The sequence below is a fragment of the Eurypyga helias genome, unplaced genomic scaffold (genome assembly GCF_000690775.1).
Source record: "Eurypyga helias isolate BGI_N326 unplaced genomic scaffold, ASM69077v1 scaffold16952, whole genome shotgun sequence".
In the NCBI taxonomy this organism is placed as follows: domain Eukaryota; kingdom Metazoa; phylum Chordata; class Aves; order Eurypygiformes; family Eurypygidae; genus Eurypyga; species Eurypyga helias.
This window is the reverse complement of record NW_010236762.1, coordinates 24,097-43,198: the sequence shown is the minus strand read 5'-3', so window position 1 is coordinate 43,198 and position 19,102 is coordinate 24,097. Positions and strand designations below refer to the sequence as shown.

Sequence of the window (19,102 nt, the reverse complement as noted above, 5' to 3'; positions counted from 1 at the left end):
TTGGTGTCATTGGCAAATCTGCTGATTGTGCACTTGATGCCATCATCCATGTCACTGACAAAGATGTTAAACAGTACTGGTCCCAGTACCGACCCCTGCAGAATGCCATTCGTCTCTGGTCTCCACTCAGACACTATGGAATGCCGCTCGTTAGTGGTCTCCACTCAGACATTGAGCCATTGACCACCACTCTCTGGGTGTGACCATCCAGCCAGTTCCTTATCCACTGAGTGGTACATCCGTCAAATCCATGCCTCTCCAATTCAAAGACAAGGATGTCGTGCGGGACAGTGTTGAACGCTTTGCCAGAGTCCAGGTAGATGACATCAGTTGCCCGTCCTGTATCCACCAAGGTCATGACCCCATCATAGAAGGCCACCATATTTGCCAGGCACGATCTGCCCCTGGTGAAGCCATGCTGGCTGTCACCAGTCACCTCCTTGTTTTCACTGTGCCTTTGCATTGTTGCCAGGAGGATCTGCTCCATGATCTTGACAGGCACAGACACAGACTTTTGACATAGTTTACAGTTTTGCTAATACAATCAAAATCTTTTCTCTGGCTTTAGATATGTAACAGTTTCCAGTAATTCTCAGTGATGAACAGTGATTTACGGCCAAAGCCAGATGAAAACAGTTACTAGAGGAACATTAGAATAAATTAATACTGTATTGTGCTTATAACTATCATGACAGTCTCTGCTTTTTGTAAGTATGTATTTATATCTATCCATACATAACTATACAAAAGTATGCATGGTTCAAATTATTTCTAATTACCTCCTACTTTTAAAAATAGCCATGGATTATACTTACCAGCTCTTAACGGTCTAGGGACTCCTCCAACAAAAATTGTTTTTCGAGGATCAAGCGGCTGGGAACCATCCATCACAAAGTCACTATCACTTAGATTCCAGGGACGGATTTGAACCTATTCAATTGGGAAAGAAAACGTTATGCTACTTTAAGTTTCACTACATCATGGATATATGTTCATCAGCCTATACAAACTGTCACACAGTCATAACCCCATTAGCTTAGCATGTCTAGGTGCTCTATTTTAATCCTATTAATTCAAAACACTACGATTTTTAAATCATCCAACTGTTCCAGATGTTGAGCTCTGCCAATGGCAATTTGCTTTTGATTATTTTCATCGTCATCATTTCAAATGCAGCTTTAGACAGATGGCAGCTATAGCCTGCGGGCAATCTACTGTTTACTTACTGGCTTGTCCTTGATAGTAGGACTGGAAACACATAGATAGAGCTTTCCATCTTCTTCAATACAGGCATCAATCAAGGCCTGAACAGAACTCTCTTCTTGGAACAGGAGGAATGCATAACCTGGAAAAAAAACCCCAAACAAACGTGTTTTGTTTTTTTTTTTTTCCTTCTACCTTTCTTTTTCTTAATCATCTTTCCCAGTGACTTTTCCATACAAATGTTGTTTACTCCAAAAGTAAAAGAAAGTCATACTAATTCTTTGTTATTTATCATCTTCTTTTAGCTATGTACTGCCTTGCCATGATCAACAGAACTCCAGGCAAATACTTTTATCCTTAAAATAATTGTCAAAAGAGACTAATAACTGAATAAAAGCAAACATGTCTGCTCTATCATGTACTGGAAGTCTAGGCTGAGCATAATTCATTGGCAGCAATGAACATTATACAATGAAAATCCGACTTGGCACAAAGGACTAATCTCTATTCTAGAGATTAAATCAAAGTACTTTGTTACATAAGTGACCCAGCAAACCTCCCAAACACTACAAAAATAGGAATTTAAAATGCTTATTTAATGCTACAGTAAAAACAGCCAGACAAGCAAAGAATGTCACATGTTAAAGTACTTCAACAGTTACAGTATAAATGATATATATAAAATTTGTTACTTTACAGGTGCCCGATAGCACAATTACGGTTGTATTCTAAATTGAATTTTAAAAGCACCATAAATCCCCATTTCTTTCTGAGATTACTACCAAGTGTGGAATTTTCACATGAAGTTATGTTTCATTACTTGGATGGAAAAGGAAATGCTGAAGCAGCTGCTCTAGAGCAGGCTTGGCAAGAGCGAGTGTGGCTGCTTTACCAAGCCTTTTGGAAATGATACTGCTTTGCTGAGAGGTGCTAGTTAACCACTGGCAATTTCTTACTGCAAACAGACACTGTAAATCCTCAAGGCAAAGGTGGCAGGGTGCATCTTGAAGAGCATTAAAGAATCAAAGTGTTAGGAAGAACATAAGATTAGAGAAACAAATGCATGCCGGATTTTAGATACATGGGGACAGAAGTAGGATTTAAAGAAAAAGCTGTAAGGCCTAAAAAGCTGTAAGGCATAACTTGCACCTCATTTCTTACCCCTCATACTACAGTCCTATCACAGCTATCTATAAGGGACACATGACAAGGTTACACATATTTTTATCTAAATCTTATTTAATTTCTTAACCAATATGCTGCAGGGAATCTTTGGGCTTTGGCTGAAACGTTTCTTGTGACACACATTTTTCATTGGTGAACAATAATGTTTAGTGACAACCTATTTAACTTCAGCTTAATTAGTAATTATTTAGATTCACAATCCGTTTTAATGTGTGTATCTTTCAGTATTTATCTTAGAATTCAAAATCCACATATTATCCATGCCAAACTCACTCACTGAATGAGGGCATGTGCGGACTGGCATGGGTGAGAGCAGATCCATGCCCTTACTTGTGTGGAAGTGAGGCACACACATTCCTGTTCGACTGGGGAGCTCAGTACAAGAGTGATGGGAGTGCAAAAACTTGATTAATCAAAGGGAGGGCTAAATACACATTATACCAACTAAGGAATCAGACATACAAAGTAAGACCAACAGCCGGAAGTGAGTCACATGTTTTTCCAGATGCTGATTTTCCATTGGTTCTTATCCTAAAGCCAATCAATGGCATCGCCATATAGCTCCTGATACATAAAGATGGTCAGTGTCTCCGATGATCCACGACCTGTATATCTGCAGCTATTAATATGCTTAACTGTAGCAGCTTGTGAAAAGATAGAAAATCCATAGACAAGAACTTGATGAGGGAACAATTAGGAATACTATATCCCACCACACTTGAAATAAAAGGAAAGCAATACCAGAACTATACATTAATACTACTTTCTTAACGTTATTTGCAAAACATGTACTCATGTCTGGGTTGATTCCACTTGATTTTAAGCATCAGACAGGCTTGTTTCATGAGTGTATCTGTACTACTCCCCTTGTGAAGACACAGAGAAAGTTATGGTATAGTCTGTACTGTCAAATTGGTCTGGCTGTAGTTTTGCTCCACAGCTCTACTCCTTCAATGATTTACAATGCATCTAGCCTGGAGGAAAATAACCAGTTCTCTTGGTCAAGAGACTCGGCTAGAGAAGATAATTTGCTCAGGGCCCACATTTTATAGCCAGAGACAGCCAATCCCTTCCAAAGAATGCTAGACTTGCACAGTCTGCATACAAACCACTCTCCATCACTTGCCCTGGACCAGGGAGCATTTCCTGGCATGAATCAATTATACATTAGCTATAGACTTCTCCAAAGAACACCGGTTACACAGGCAACCAGCGTATATTCATTAGCTAGAAAGTGCTTGCAAAGGGAAATTACTCCCTTATCTTAGGTATTTCATTCAGACATCATAAATCAGGGCTGCCCTCGTTACTACAGCTACCACATGCCAATAGCCATACCGCCCAAACTATTCTTATCCCTTTCTGCTTTCTCAATATATGCTTTTATCGGATTATGTTTCACCTCAACATCCATAACTCATGAACTATTGTGGATGTTTAACGTCTGCAAAGCTAGTAGGATGGTGGTTAAGTCACGTGCATTAAATATGATGATAAACAACAAATGCCTAACTAGGCTTTTTGGCGTAGTCCTGAACTACAATTACCATGTGTGATAGAAAGTACATGTCACAGTGAAACACAGTGGGGAGGTAGGGTGAAGAGTAGGAGGTGTTTTACTGTACTGAAACAACTTAATTCCCTAGTTTCTTGTGTTTGGTGTACCACATCAGTCATTTAACTTTTAACAGCTTCACACCCAGTAGCAATGCAAGTCTGTTTACAATGGAAAGGCAAAGCTACTCAATAGTTTTCTTTGAAGGAAGCTGCTCCTTCCTCTGGGTCATTCGTACACCAACAGTAGCAGGTCATGAGCAGGTATTACTTGCCAAGAGGCAAAGCTTGTATGTTTTGTACGTATTTCACAAGGCAAAAAGTGTTAGAAGAAACAGAGACTTAACAAAAATTTCTTATTCATGTGCACCTCTACCAGAATTTATGTCTCCTTAACTCCTGTTAAGTGTTAATTACTTGACTAGATTCCTCTGCATACCACTGAAACTATTACTAATACTCCTATTTTCAAAGGCAAGCAGTGTGGGTGACTTTGATAATACCTGTCCTCAGAAAATGATCTCAAACAATAAATAAACGTTTCTGGAGATGAAAACTGGCTTTAGAACTACATGTCCTGAGATCTAAAGATACTGTATTAGTTATCATTGTCCTTACTCTGAGCTGACATCTCTCTTAATCAAACAAGATCAGGAAATCAAATATTTTGTTTCTTTTTAATGTATTGGGTCAGCTCTGGAAACAGAAAGCCCATCAGATAAGACTAAAGAGTCCTAGCTACATTACCAAATCAGACTGTCATAAGAATTTAAAAAACCCAAACCAATAACCACCCCCTTCCCCTCCAACCTATAAACAGAATCAGTGTTTTCATTTTTTGTATTTATTACATAAAGAACAAATCAAAAGCAAATCATTCTAGACTAGATTCACATTGGTAGCTAGCACAATTTTCTGAGCAAGGTGTAATTTCTTTATTTCACAGTAACATGGAAGTTTACCAAGAGGAGAAAGGACACTTCTGCTATGCATACTCTGTGTAGAAATCAGAGTGCAGCTTTCTGTTCTATCAAACTCCAGTTAACTCCTATCACTACTGGCTTAGAGGAGTCAAGAAAATTAGTGCATGCCAGCATGACACCGTCCATGCCCGTCAGTACAGCTGTATTTTGGAGTTGGTTCCTCTACTGTCCTGACAGACTGCCCAGAGGAGACTAAATGGCATCAGTGCAGTGCAATTCCTGCCCACAGAATGTTGTACCTTAGCTTAAATCAGCAAGAATCAGTGTAAACTGCAGGTTAATACAGACTGTGGATCTACACTTCATGACGGGAATAGATCGCATTTGGGAAGGACACACAACATTTAATCTATTCCTCTCTAAAGAGATATCATCCCCATATTAATTAAATTTAATCCTTAAAACATAAATCTTTCACTCAGTCATCTTTGATATAGAATTAGCTCCAAAATATGCCTGAAGTGAAAAAATGCAGGCTGATAGAGTTGTAATGTAGCTATTAGCCGAGGCACTTCTGAGCAGGGGGAGCAGGATTCACTTCAAGATCCAAACACCTATTTCCATACTCCTGCAGTGGCTGTGTCCAAGCTCCTGCTGTAGTACAGAGACCTGGCAGACGTAAGCCAGTGGTGCCTGGAGGGTTACTCAGCGAACCAAGTGGGACACGGAGGTGTCTTGCACCATTTATTCTCTACAGGACTTTGCCTAACCTTCAGCTGGTGCTGCAAAATGGTGCGGGGCTTCTACAGGTGTCGCATCGCATTTGCCAGACCTGTGTAAATCTTCTAGCTATCCTCGGTTTGGGTAAACGAATCAAGCTCAATGTGCTTATGTTACAGTGACCTGAATAGTCCTCTATACTCCACCGACTCGACTGGCCACATTCCCATTGATTAAAGGAAGCTTAGACACTAATCCCACATGCAGACACCTACACTTACCTGCCTGAATCCAGAGTTCAATCCTAGCCAGTGTGATCAAATGAGCTCATAACAAGTTAAAAGGAACTTGGATGGACCTGGGGTCTTGCTTCTTAAACTAGAAACAGAACATTTTCAACCTAGTTTTTTCAGTCAGTTCCTAATTAGCATTTAAGAACCTTGAATAAAGGAAGCTACTGCACAACTGCCGTGATAGAAGGCAATAGAAACACCCAGAAAACGCTGGGGATACTGTCCTGTTTAAATCAGATTATCCTCTGATATGGACTATAAATAGTACAGAGTACACAAATAACTGGGCGTATTTTGACAGGCTTTCTTTGGAATGGCATATCCTCATGGCATCATTTCTTTGAACACTTCAGTATCTTAAGAAGGAATCCTCACCTCAGCAAACTGTTTCGGACATGGGTATTTTTCCATAAATAAGTATATTTGCCAACTACGTAATAACAGCAGTTACGATAAACAGTGGCAAGTCAGAAGGGAAGGAATTCTCCATTACAGCTGGCAGATCACTTACAGACTTTGTACTTTGATCTCAACAGAGTAACTTTTTTCTGCTTCAGAACAGTTTCCTTGTAAAACTAGTGTGAAGTTTTTAAAATTGCTGTTTTCTTCAGGCCTGATTTTGTGGTGAACCAATACAAAATGTAATTAGTTAAGAACAAGCAGTTGGTGTGTCTCAGGAGGAAGCCAGCCCTGATGGATCAAGACACTTTTTGCATTTCTTCAAGCAAGGAAATTCTTATTATGAACTTGGCCTTCCCTCAGGACTTTCTGTAAGCAGAGAGCCTGAAAGGAACCACAGCCTGGAAAACTGAACAAGAGCAAAAACAAAAAGCAGGCTGTATCTCTTCACCACAGAGAAGATTATTACATAAACCAGTCCACGACTGAGTAATTCTGAGATGTCTTTGGAAAGTAATACTCTGTCAAATCTCTAATAAGACTGAACAAACAAAACCAGATACACTGAATTGACTCCATGCAGAGTAAAGATTAGAAATTGGACATTAAAAGTAAAAGAAAAAAACCCCAACAAAACCCCACAACCTCCTTGGGCTAATATAGTATATAGTTCTAAATAGCTGATTACTGATCAATCTCAAAGCTTTCTTAGTATTTAGCCTATCTTAGCAGTTTCAGACATCTTATTAAATATATGTATACACAGTTCTTGCCTGCACATGCAAGTAATACTTAAGAAAGACAAATTTTTAAGAAATTCTTCTACAAAATAGTGATAAGCCATATCCATTGCACTTATAAAAGCAGATATAAACACAGTAATATTCAGCAGTTTATAGTAACCTATATTTCTGGAGTATCTATAAAGAGAAACCTACACTGTATTTAAAATGTGTTAGGCTGCATTACAAAACAATACTGAATAATGTAGTAAACTGAAAATTACAATAAAGTTTTAAGACTGAAGAACAGTGTGTTATTAAATTTCAAATAAGGATCAGCAGTTAATCATGAGGAAACAACACTCAGTGCACAAAAGTTTCCTGAAGTAATTAGAATAACACATTGAAATCTTTCTCTGAATTTTCTGCTTTAAAGAAGCTCTGCTTACCATATAGATTTTTAAATTGCGGCAATTATAAATATTCCAACTTTATAAAAAAGCTTTATTAAATGATGAAGTCTGGAAATACATCCTTAAGATGTTCAGATACTGAAACAGGACTATCTCCTTTGAAATGAATGCCGCAATTCACTCCTTTCAGGTAAGAATATATTACATCTTCCCTCTTCTATATAATCATCACAGACTTTGCAAGATGCATCTTCCTCAGAGTTCCTCAAGAATTTCTTTTGGTATTTTATGGAGAGAGAGACACTCCTCAGGATAATAAGATTTAGCTTGACAGTGGCTTTGTCTATCGGGCTGACAATCAAAAAAGTCGAAGTCTCTTTGTCTGTCTTAGAATTTACGTGTAGTATTCATAAATAATATTCAAATACTTCCAATTCTTTTTCCCCACTCCTTAGAGGACCATCTGGGATAACAATACCATCTCTTCCCCAGAATAGATGGTCAGATAAATAAATGAAGAATCAATTTATAAAGGCACTATGCCTACTTTTGTCACTTCCAGGGAAGCAATGCATTGCTGCATTCTCTACAAAATGAATAACCTCTGTATTGCTTACATATCTGGATCAGATTTTTGCATTTATTTTCTATGTACCAACACATGATTGTATGTGTATAGAGATATGCTACTAACAGCAATAGTAGAAATAGTTTAAAAAAACCCCAGTATTTAACCATTTATTTTAAAAAAAGTGCTTCAACAGGAAGTTCACATCCTAAAACTGAAATAAACACGACACTGATTATATGGATCAGATATCCAAATGTATCCTGAATCCTGCCTGTAACTTCCTACAAAAATTTTTATCTAAGATACAGTCTTAAAAATTTGATCAAATTTCAGTTTTGGAAGCCAGAAAGAAATGCAAATACAGAACTTAGGATTAATGACACACAGAACTATATAACACGGATCTGGTCTATGGGAAATTAGAATATGAAAGTTCCTTCAGGAGTCCAGCACTGAACCAGGCACAATACTAAAAACACCCCGCTCAGGTTTTAGACTTGGTGTGTAAAGTAACCATGTCTGCACCTGCATCGAAACGGCAGAACTAAGAGTTCACAGGGCTTGTGAATTAGACCCTTTGGAGAAAGATGAGACAGTTTGCTAGAGTAAGATTTGCACCCAGTGACAGGTCAGAACCTTCCAACTCTCTTACCTTTTGGTGGAAAATAGGACTTGCTTTCTGCTTTGTGAGGCCAGTCTACTACCAAAGGCCCAAATCGTCTGAAGCTAGCAGTAATTTCATCTAAAAATAGGTATAATATTTGCAGTTAAAATAAATGACAGAACTCAATGAAATAGTACAATCAAGCAAAGACCTTTCTTTCTAGCATAGGCTGACATTTCACAGGGAAAAAAGGAACAGAATTTCCAACTTTCATGAACAAGAAACTTAAACAGACACATTGTCCAAAGCGTTAATATTTTGCAATATTTTTCTAGTGATTTTAAGCTTACGTTTGTGGTTTTACTTTTTAATAACTGGAGCATTTCAGAAGCATATGGGCAACTAAAGGCAGTGGTGAGAACTGTTGTGGTACTTCCTTAAATTCAGAATCTGTTTTGATTGCAATCAAGACAAACAATTTACTGTTGAGTGATGTACAGTTCAGAGCTGTGTATGTAGATACTCATACAGTAAGTGCCACCACAATTAGCATGTTAGAAGTTTTCAGCAGACACCATGGACAGATTGGGCCCAGAAACTTAAAACTGCTTATTTAGAGGTGCTTCTAACATAACCAAGAATAGTCTACTATGTCCCTTGCACAACTTTCTGATGTCTTTCTCTCCCAGCCACAGCTTCCTGGCACTGACTGTAAGAACCATGGCCACGAGGAAAAGAATAAACCACACTAACCTCTACAAGAGCAATAACTCATCAAACATAAATATGCTCCATTTCTTTCAGCCGCATCCTGCCATCAGCATATAAACAGGCAGGACAGAAAGAAAAGATACTTCCATGTGTCTTTGTTTAGCACTGGTATGAAAGGCAACAGCGCACATTTGAATTAGAAGCTAAAGTACACCAGAAAAAGCTGAAGTATATTAAAATAAATCCCTTAGCACACTGCAGGAGAGCATCACAACGAAGCTGAAACCAAAATATGGTCTCTCTATGTCTGAAAATTAATTAACCACAGTCAGCTTATTTGGTTTGCAAGTTACTCTAGGATTACAATGAACCTTGTAAAGGGACTTCTGTTTATGTTACGAAGCTAGCATGTAATTTACATTTATCTGCACAGGACAAAACTAACATTGCACAGGAGAAACCTAACGTTAAACAGCATGATTATTTCAAATCGACCCTTTTGTACAAAGCAACTCCAACTGCATCACGTAAGAATCTGAGCTTCTGTGGTACATTCGATGTTCAATGCATCACAGAGTGCTCTGCCACTGCCTTAGTTTCTCTATTTATGAACAGGAATAATATTAACCTTCCTAAATCACTTCTGAGATTCTCAGTTAATAGTAAAATAGCATCTGAAATTCAAATACTAATAGGAATTTTCTGTGAATCGAGGATAAAGCAGGCCCAGACAGAGGACACTATGAAGGGCTACGATGTATTTGAAAGGCATATGCATCCCCATACCACTGCAAGGTAAGCCGGAGAACAGATTCCAGCCATCACATGCAACTCTACAACCTGCAAGTGCAGAATCAGAGACAACTGAACCATCTCAAAATCAGAAAAGGAGGATGACATCAAATGGTACTAAGCTCAACATATCCATCAATTCTTCTAAAAAAATACATATATAGTTGTATCCTTTTACACAACACTCTTGCTGGGTAGATTATTTCTACTACTTCTTTTAGGCTTTTCAAAAACCTATCTCTCTCCCTCCACACTCAGCTTGCTTAGTATTCAGGCAGCTCACCTTCATCAATATCTGGTGGAAGACCTCCAACAAACACTTTCCGAGAAAAACGCTCAATTCGTTCTCCATTCTGATGAGCTGAATAGCAGGTTGGTGAATTCAAGACTCCAACTTGATCACTATGACCATCGTCCAGCAAACCATCATCTATTGGGAAGAGGGAAGAACGGCCTTAAAAAGAAAAGATAATAACATACATTAAAATAATTTTGTGGCTGCACATGGTTATCTAATATAAAGGAATGCGGGAGCAGCAGTCTGGAATGTAAAAATGAAAACATTAAGATATTAGAAAAGCACACATTAGTTTAAAGAAAAATTAAGAAATGAAAAATGCATTAAACTTCAAAAAGGAAATTCAAGGTTGCAAGCTGACATCACTGTAAGCGTATTTCATACTACAACATATTGTAGTTACTCTGCTGTATGCAGTAGGAAAGCAGAATTTTTTTTTTTAAATAAAGCATCTTGTTTATGAAGAGATCATATTAAGGACTGCCTAAGTGAGTTTCATCAGTCTGCCTTTGTTTTAGCTTCAAGTTAAACTGATAACTTCCATCACCTGAATGACTACTGCATGTCTAACAATCTTACACTTTAATTGAACAGAAGGAAGAGGGAAAAACATGGAACCATAAGAAGTTTCAAACAGGTATGTTTTCTGTTTTAAAGGTATCTGGTGCTGACAACGTAAAAATAGATTTATCTTCTAAGAAAGAAAAAGAGAATGTGCAAAATATAACTTTCTAAGAATGAGTTACAGTGCTGCTTTATCCTTCTCACTCTCAAATTTACCACAGTTTTGGAAGGAAGCTTTGTGATGGTTCCTAATGTGTAGCAACCTGCAGTAAGATTAGTTACCCTGAAGATCAAGTGTAAAACCTGAGAAGTCCACAGGATGACTTTGCAAATGCAAAGTGATCAAAACAGATGTGTAGATGGCAGGGTGAAAACACCCTAATTCTGTCCCACTTATTTCCCCCTGTATAATATTTACAAATTTTAGAGAACTCCAAAACAAAAAGACTTGGAAGGCCAGGATATGCATCTCAGCTTATTCAAACTTTCACTGGTTTAGATTAGCAACGTAAAGATTGACAGTTTCAAATTCTAAAGTCATTTAACTGCAAAAAGCCCCAAAAGAAACACTTTGAGAAGCAAAATAAATACTGCACATCACAATGTCTTCTGAAGTACTAATTTTCCTGTTTCACTCATTTTTTAAAATAAATATTCATTAATGGAACTGCTTTCCAAGAACAAGCGAGCAAGCAGAACCAAAGAGCAACCTGGCACGCTTTTGGGAAGCAAATTAATTTTCCATGTCGAATAGCCAACTTGTGGATTTCCCCACAGCAAATCCACATGCAGGAGCAGCAGGTCCCTGGCCGCTGAGTCTGCAGTACCTTACCAGAAGACCACCTGAGAGTCAAGTGCTCCAAGACAAGGCTGGAGAACAGACAGCAAACATGATGGCCAGTGAACGACCTATGCTGCGGTAATGCCCAATGACCTTGACTGGGTATCTAAAACCGTAGTAAAAATCAAGAACAAATGAAAACGCAAGATGATAGAAAACTACTCAACATAATGTCACAACCATCACAAAATAAAAGCAGGACCACAGGATTGTACTAAGAAACAAACCCAATAACTACAGCATCTTTATGGTGGCATTTTGCATTTATGTCTTCAGTCGGCATCTGATGGGAGAGGAGCACACCAAATGCAGAAAGCTGTAGCAGGCTCCTCCTTTCCATTAGGAGTGGTGACGTGTGCGTTTGAGATGATGAGCAGCGAGGAGCAAGTGATGGCATCCTTGCTCACTATCATAAGGACGCACCAAACAGCTAGAGAACAGATCAGTAGAGTGCCTTTAAAAGTGGAAGCAAGTAGCTTGTGCTCAGTGGGGCAGAAAAATGAGGAAGCAAGGGAGAAACAGAAAGTTAACACAGTTGGAAGAAGCAGCCAGGCAGATTCTTCTTGTAAATCATCTATTCAGACATAAGAGGAACAAGATCATGCTATAAAGACTGCAGCAGCTGAGTAAGGCACATATGAGTTTCAGTTACAAAGACTAATAAAAATGATCGGATCTTGAAGATCTATAGTGTTAAGGTTTGGTTACACAACCAAGAAAGGGATTTCTGAATTACTGGTGTGAATGATGGAGAAGATGGAGCTGTTATCATAGTGACAGTGAAAGGAAAAAGTGGCTAAAGGAAGAAATAAGACTCAGGTTGGAGGAACTCGCAGGAAACTACAGAAGTGGAAATTTTAAGCATTTTCACCACTATATGAGAGTTATTCTTAACATCTTAAATCTAAAATGACTCTAATTTAGCTGGGTTGTCTTCATAAAAAGCACACAGATTTGCTCTTTACCTCTGCAGGTCAGGAAAAAAAAAAAGTGACTTAAAAATATGCCAATTTTACTAAACTTGTTGGTAGTACAGCGTACAAAATACACAAGTATATGGGGTAAAAATGTTCAATGAATAATCCTCAGAATAACTTATTTTTTTCCCCACATACCAATGTTAAAATCTAAGAACAAGAAGAATCTAAGGCGCTCTTCCCAATACAAATGAAACCATCAGAACATGTTCTGAAACGATACCAGAGAGGTCAGTTTTACTTTAATGTGGGTAAAGGTTTGCTCAAAGCACTGCAGCTCCTCAGAGAGCTAAGATGACACAGAGGACAAGGGATTCATACATTTGTATGACTGTATATGACTCCTAACACTTTCTTCTCCCTCCTCTTCACTTTTTGATGTCTCTCAAATGAGAGCAAAAACGTAATTTGCTGGGCTTTCACATTTCTCCCAATGACTGTGAATTAAAAGGATAAGCTCTTTTAAATACTTGTTTCTCTTGTTTTATGACAGTGGAATTAAGCAGAATTAGCCAGGAATCGTCAAAACCTGACTGTACTGTTACATATGTTGGCCGTGACCTAGATCATCGCTCCTCTCTACGTTAGGGCTACCAAGCAATCAGTTACGAACCCATGCAGAGACCAAGAGAGAGACAGAAGAACGTTGGTGTGTGTTGCGAACACTGGAAGCTACCAAAGGTCCCAATGCTTTTGCTGCACACTTTACATAGTCTTTATAACGACTGCAGGTCACATCTTCGTATGGTTCAATCAGTACAGCTCTTCCAAGGTAAGGGACTGCATCTCGTCTTAACACTATTTCTAAGAGCTGCCTGCTAGATTTTCTTCCTGAGTCTTTCAGTTTTTACTCTGTACACTATCACTTACACAGAGGCAAAAGAAGATGTGTTAGGAGAACAACTAGCAAACTGTACACTTTTAAAGAGGGCAATGACTGCCAGCAGTAGTCATTAGCATGAACTGAATTATGATTAGAACTAGTGTTTTAACTGATTAAAGGATTTGTAATTTGTAATTCAAACACTAAAAAGAGATCAATGATCATAACAATCCAGACTGCACCCCTCCTTCCCTCACACCCTCCATCTTCCCCAAACTAAGACGACATGCAGATAAACGTTTATAATCAACAATCTGGATTAAATAATCATAATGATCAGTAACAGCTGAATCAGAATTAATTGTACTGTAACAAACAGAAGTGAATTACCTCGTCTTCGCCCATAACTCCTCGCTGCATGCAAACAAAGGACAAATTGTAAAATGTCAAATAACTGTATCATGCCCACATATTAAAATATTTACAATACAAAGAACTATGTGGGTAAGCAATAAGGAAAAATCTGCATCGGTCCTTGCTACTGATAATTCTGGATGAGAATGCATTACACTGAAGCCTCACTTAAATACCATGCTATTTTACTACTAAATTGACATCAGCCCCGGTGGTAAAGAACATAGTTCAAAATATTTCAACGTGTCTTTATACTTCATCTTAACTTCATGTTAATTTTGGATGCATAAATTACAGTAACTTTGTAATTCATCCTCACAAATGTGATTCAGATCTCACACAAGTGTCTAGATAACACACGGGGTACTGACATTGTGAAAAAGAAAATATTGCTTTAAAAAGCATGTAGCAAGCATTAAATGAATCACAGAAACATCCTGGTCCATGGAACAGTTTGTACAGTCCTTTGCAGTGACAATACAAATGCTATAAGCCATGACCTTCCTTTTTCATGAAAAGACCTACCAGAAAATTAACGGCAAGGTTTTGTTTGAAACAAAAGAGTCCTTGTGGTAGCAAACAAAATCAGGGCACAAGTCACAAGAAACAGCATTGTAGCAAAAACACTGCACAAAGGCAAAGCAGCAGTTTCTGACAGACTGCATGTAACCCAAGATTTTCCTAACTGTTGAGTTTTGCAAGGTTCTTAAAGAGATCATGCTTATAGCTACAGTTCAGAAGACCATACTGACTGCTTCTCAGCCTGAAGGCTAGGAAACTAAAAATAGGCAGATTACTAATACAAAAACTATTAATTTGTGTGCAATTTCTTAGTTACGTTTCCACAAAGTACTTTCAATTCCCGTATCACAGACTTTGTATCTGAGACAGATGAATCACTGCAGCAATGTAGTTAAACATCCAAATAGAAAACCTGACTATGAAACCCTAATGTCATAGCAACACTTCTGAACAAAGATTACTGTGTCTCAGCATTATTTTGATTTTACTAAGACTCCATACATCCATCTCTCCTAAAAACCAGCTGGGGGTCTGGGACATTGAGGTACAGGCTCCTCATAAACTCAGTGATTTGTAAATGTTATTCACTGTTCCGTTCTCATATTATTAAATACTTATATGCGGGTACCTGCCATTTGCACGGGATTTTTCAAAACTTGTAGTAACTACATATTTTTTTGTTCTTGTCTTGATCCCTTCCTAGTAAGAATTCAGTGGATTGCTCATGGAATTTGGAAAATTTCTCTCCTTGCTTTTTCTCCCCCAAAACTGTTGATTTTTTACAGATCAGTCATTATATTCCCATCCACCTTGCACTGAATTCCTTTTCAAATTTATTTTCTTTCATCTGAAAGAATGACTGTTGATGAGAACAATCTTTTGCTTGAAAGTGTTTCAGATCCTCCAACTTTCTACTAGAAAGCCAAAACAGAAACCCCCATTTTTCAGAAGAGATTTGGCTATCTAACCAACTGGAAACACCTAAATTCAGATTTCCCACATGCAAATAGAATTCACAAAACATAATGTATTCTTCCATGTGATTAGTTGTCTCATTAGTTGCTGCTGTACAGGGAGACTCGTGCCGAACTTTAGACTTGTTTTCCTCCGAAGTCAGGCTCTTAGATGACACGCAGTTCCATGTCAGTGCCGCAGCATGTGCAAATCTTTTCTGACTCTTGGCCAGAGCGACTCCCACATACCATTAGCAGTAGCGTCACTAAGCCCTCATCTAACCCCCGTATGCCTTTTTTTTCCTTCCACAAATAAAATTAAAGTAACCAGGGGAAATACAAGAGCATCACATCCATAGCAATGACTGCACTGCCATGTTCTCTGTCAAAGAGTAATATACAAACACATATTAATAAGCATCTTTCGGCACAACCCTTAGTAATTTTTCTTCTGCCGCTTCTGCTCCTTTCTGCCCACCAAACCAGGCCAGCTGTTCTCTTATATTTTCATAATTAAGGCAAGCTGATATGCATAAAAATATTTTGTTACAGAACACCTGAACTGTTTGGCTTCGTCCATTTAAAAATCAACAACAGTAATCTTCAGGGGAAATACAAAAGGGTTATAAAAATGCTTAAACCCCCCCCCCCCCCCCAATTAAAAGGGTAGTTGCTGCAGTATTTTATATATATGGAAATTACAATGATGTACAAAAGTTATCTGTGTATTCTTTGCTTCAGCGAAAACAATGAAATCAGAAAAAATGGGGAAAAAACCTAGACCTGATGTTGTCACATTATTTACTTTACTTGTATGGCAAACTACCCTGATATTTGTTTTGTCCATTGAAATGTAAACTAGTGTGGGCAGGGATTGTTTGCCACTTGCATCCACAACAACATGATCCCACTCTTAAGACTATCTGTAAGCACTGCTGCAATAAATGTGATCATTGACATTAAAATGTACGGGCTTGCAAAACTTGCTATTTTTTCCTATTTTTATTCAGACTTTAAGACCACAGTGGTTATATTACAGGTAAGTTGTTCTCATAACAGTAAGTACAAAGTCTTACTGTTACTAAAAATATTATCTTAAAGCAAATACATCCTATCTTCATGAAAGCTCAGTATTTTAATCTCTCCACCTTACATAGAGAATATATATAAACTCTCTTTCAAAGGCCAGATACTACTTGTGAAAACAGTTCCACCAAATCAAACATTTAGTACACTGTAAGCAGTAACATTATTCTTTATGAAGATTCTAGACTCAATTAGGAATATGTCTGTATGTGTTAAAATAACATGCACATAATGTTTTATATCTTTCGTAGCGTGCTTATGTGGTCTGGATAAATATAAACAGATACATTTAATTATAGTTTTAGCTATACATATAGCTTTATATATATTTAATACATACATCTACATAATTAGTGCATATGTTTAGATAAATAATTGCAGGGAAGACAGCCCTTTGGGGAAGGCCAGACATGGTAAGCAAATAATTCACTTAACACCAACAAGAAAGGAGAGATTAAACTTCTTCTGTCCTTCCTAAATGTGTTCAAAGAGTAAGTCATACAGAAATATTTTTTGTGTCTTTTAGTCTATAAAGCTGGCTATCTTAATTAGCCAAAAACTCTGAAAGATTTTGAATGAGTGAGAAAGTGCAAGGAATACACTATTATTCTGGACAATATGAAGTAGGAAACACATGCAAGAAGTATAATGATGTCCAATAAAAATGAAGTCAAATAACCCAGGAACCTTCCAATTTAAGAGTGCTGTATATACAACAAAGAAATAGCCTTGTCGTTAAAACCTTCTATGTCCCTGAAGTGGCATACTAATAAAATTTAAGCCTGTAAAAAAAAAATTAATACCCCCCTTTCCGCAATCTAAATCACCTCAGAGAAAGAAATATGATAGTCAGAAGTAAATACACTTTTTGTGCATGTTTATCTACCATCAAGACAATATAACATTGTACATTTCATGAGCAATGCTGTCACACAGACAACATCATTTCTATTTCATTGAAACATGTATTTAAAATATAGCCCAGAAATCAAATACCTGCATATTTAAATAACTGACTGAGATGACTTCAAAAATACTACATTGTATAAAAGAAAAAACTTCTAGACAAGCTGCCTATAGTTAAAGATAACTGAAAAATTTATGATGGAAATACTGATGAAGCATTATTTGTCCCTAACATACCTGATTTAATGATCAAATGGCAACAGTGAAGTGATGAAGCCTTTTTCATTACTACTTATTTGCCATTTAAAGAAATCCATAAACAATTGTGGCAAAAATTTCCCAAGAGGATAGACTAAAGGAGGCAGGTGCCTAATTCTCATTTTATTGTACTGGATTTAGGTGCCTAAATTCTATTAAGATTTCTTCAGAAATCTCATCTTTACAGTTTTTAAGGCTGAAAGACATCATTGTGACTATTTAATTCTGTCATGCTTAAGAGACTACAGAAGCTCATTTAGCAATTCCTGTATAGGATGTTTAATAACTTCTGCTTGAATTAAAACCCCTTTCTTAGAAGCACAGCCAGCTATAGCATGTTTTAGATGGAAAGTTGTAATATTGCCTTACTAAAGTAATCAAATGGTGAAAAACGTTTCAATAGCCATTAAAAAAATTCAATGCATTGAAATTATTAAAGGGGGGGGCGGGGGTAGGAATCCTATAATGGCAAAAAAAGACCCTACACCTCCAATAAACTGGACTCCTGCATTATTACTTGCTCCAGAAAGGTTCTCTCTGAGATCAAGTTGACAATTAAAGATGTACTCAGGCAAACCCATTCCGAAGTATCTTTTTCTGAGTTTTGAGAGATAACAGTTATTAAAAATCCATTGCTTTTTTAAAGCTTGAGCTGAAAAAGATATATAATTATGAGATATATAATTTATTAAAACATAAATCAGCTTTCCTTTGGCTCATTTCATTAATTTAAATAATGAAAACTGTAAATATTAATATTAGGTACAGTCCAGTAAGTACACTTTAAATGAGCTGGAAATGATCTATCATTTAAGAAGAGGAAAAAGTAGCTAAAAATGTTTTATCTAGAAGTGCTTAGTCTTAAAGGAGTTGAGGAATTCCAGCCTGGCTCATGTCAGAACCTTACTGGGATAGAGACACCAGTCCATTAAAATCAAGCCAACTAAAATCCAGTGAGGATCACGATCTAGTGTTAAGTATTAGTGAGCGCACACATAGATGAGCACAGGATCCTTAAAAATGCTGGTGCTTTCATGAAGATCTGGTATTCCTGCTCCTCCTCGTAGCGACTACCACACTTACTGAGAAACTAAGGGACAAATGTGAGTCTCCGGATTACCAACTCTCCTCTTCCCTACTCCTCCCTCCAAGCCATCAAGTATAGGGACACAGGAAAATGTTAGCCTGAATCCACCGAGGCAGAGAAGGCAACTGAAGTCTACAACTTTATCAGCAAGCGTTCAAGCTGTAATTCTCATTACCAAACATCTGGAGGAAGTCTCTCAATTCTTGGTAAGAAAGAAAGGTTGTGGCAGCTGGAGCTTCCCAGGGTTGTTGCCAGTGCTCTTGTTCTTGAGCTGTATGGAGCT

The 19,102-nt window shown here is 37.6% G+C and overlaps 1 protein-coding gene across 1 annotated transcript in view; it reads right to left on the bottom strand.

The window, feature by feature from the left end:
* Positions 1–815: 815 nt before the first annotated feature.
* The window catches only part of LOC104506306 (cytoplasmic polyadenylation element-binding protein 2-like), a gene marked incomplete at its 3' end in the record, with an annotated part of 42,369 nt that continues 24,082 nt past the window's right edge, over positions 816–19,102 (bottom strand). The window contains exons 6-10 of the mRNA XM_010147219.1: positions 13,984–14,007; positions 10,374–10,544; positions 8,636–8,725; positions 1,227–1,345; positions 816–930 (exon numbers count right to left, since the gene is read on the bottom strand). Coding sequence (XP_010145521.1) covers positions 816–930; positions 1,227–1,345; positions 8,636–8,725; positions 10,374–10,544; positions 13,984–14,007 — 519 coding nt within the window. The remainder of the gene's footprint in view (positions 931–1,226; positions 1,346–8,635; positions 8,726–10,373; positions 10,545–13,983; positions 14,008–19,102) is intronic.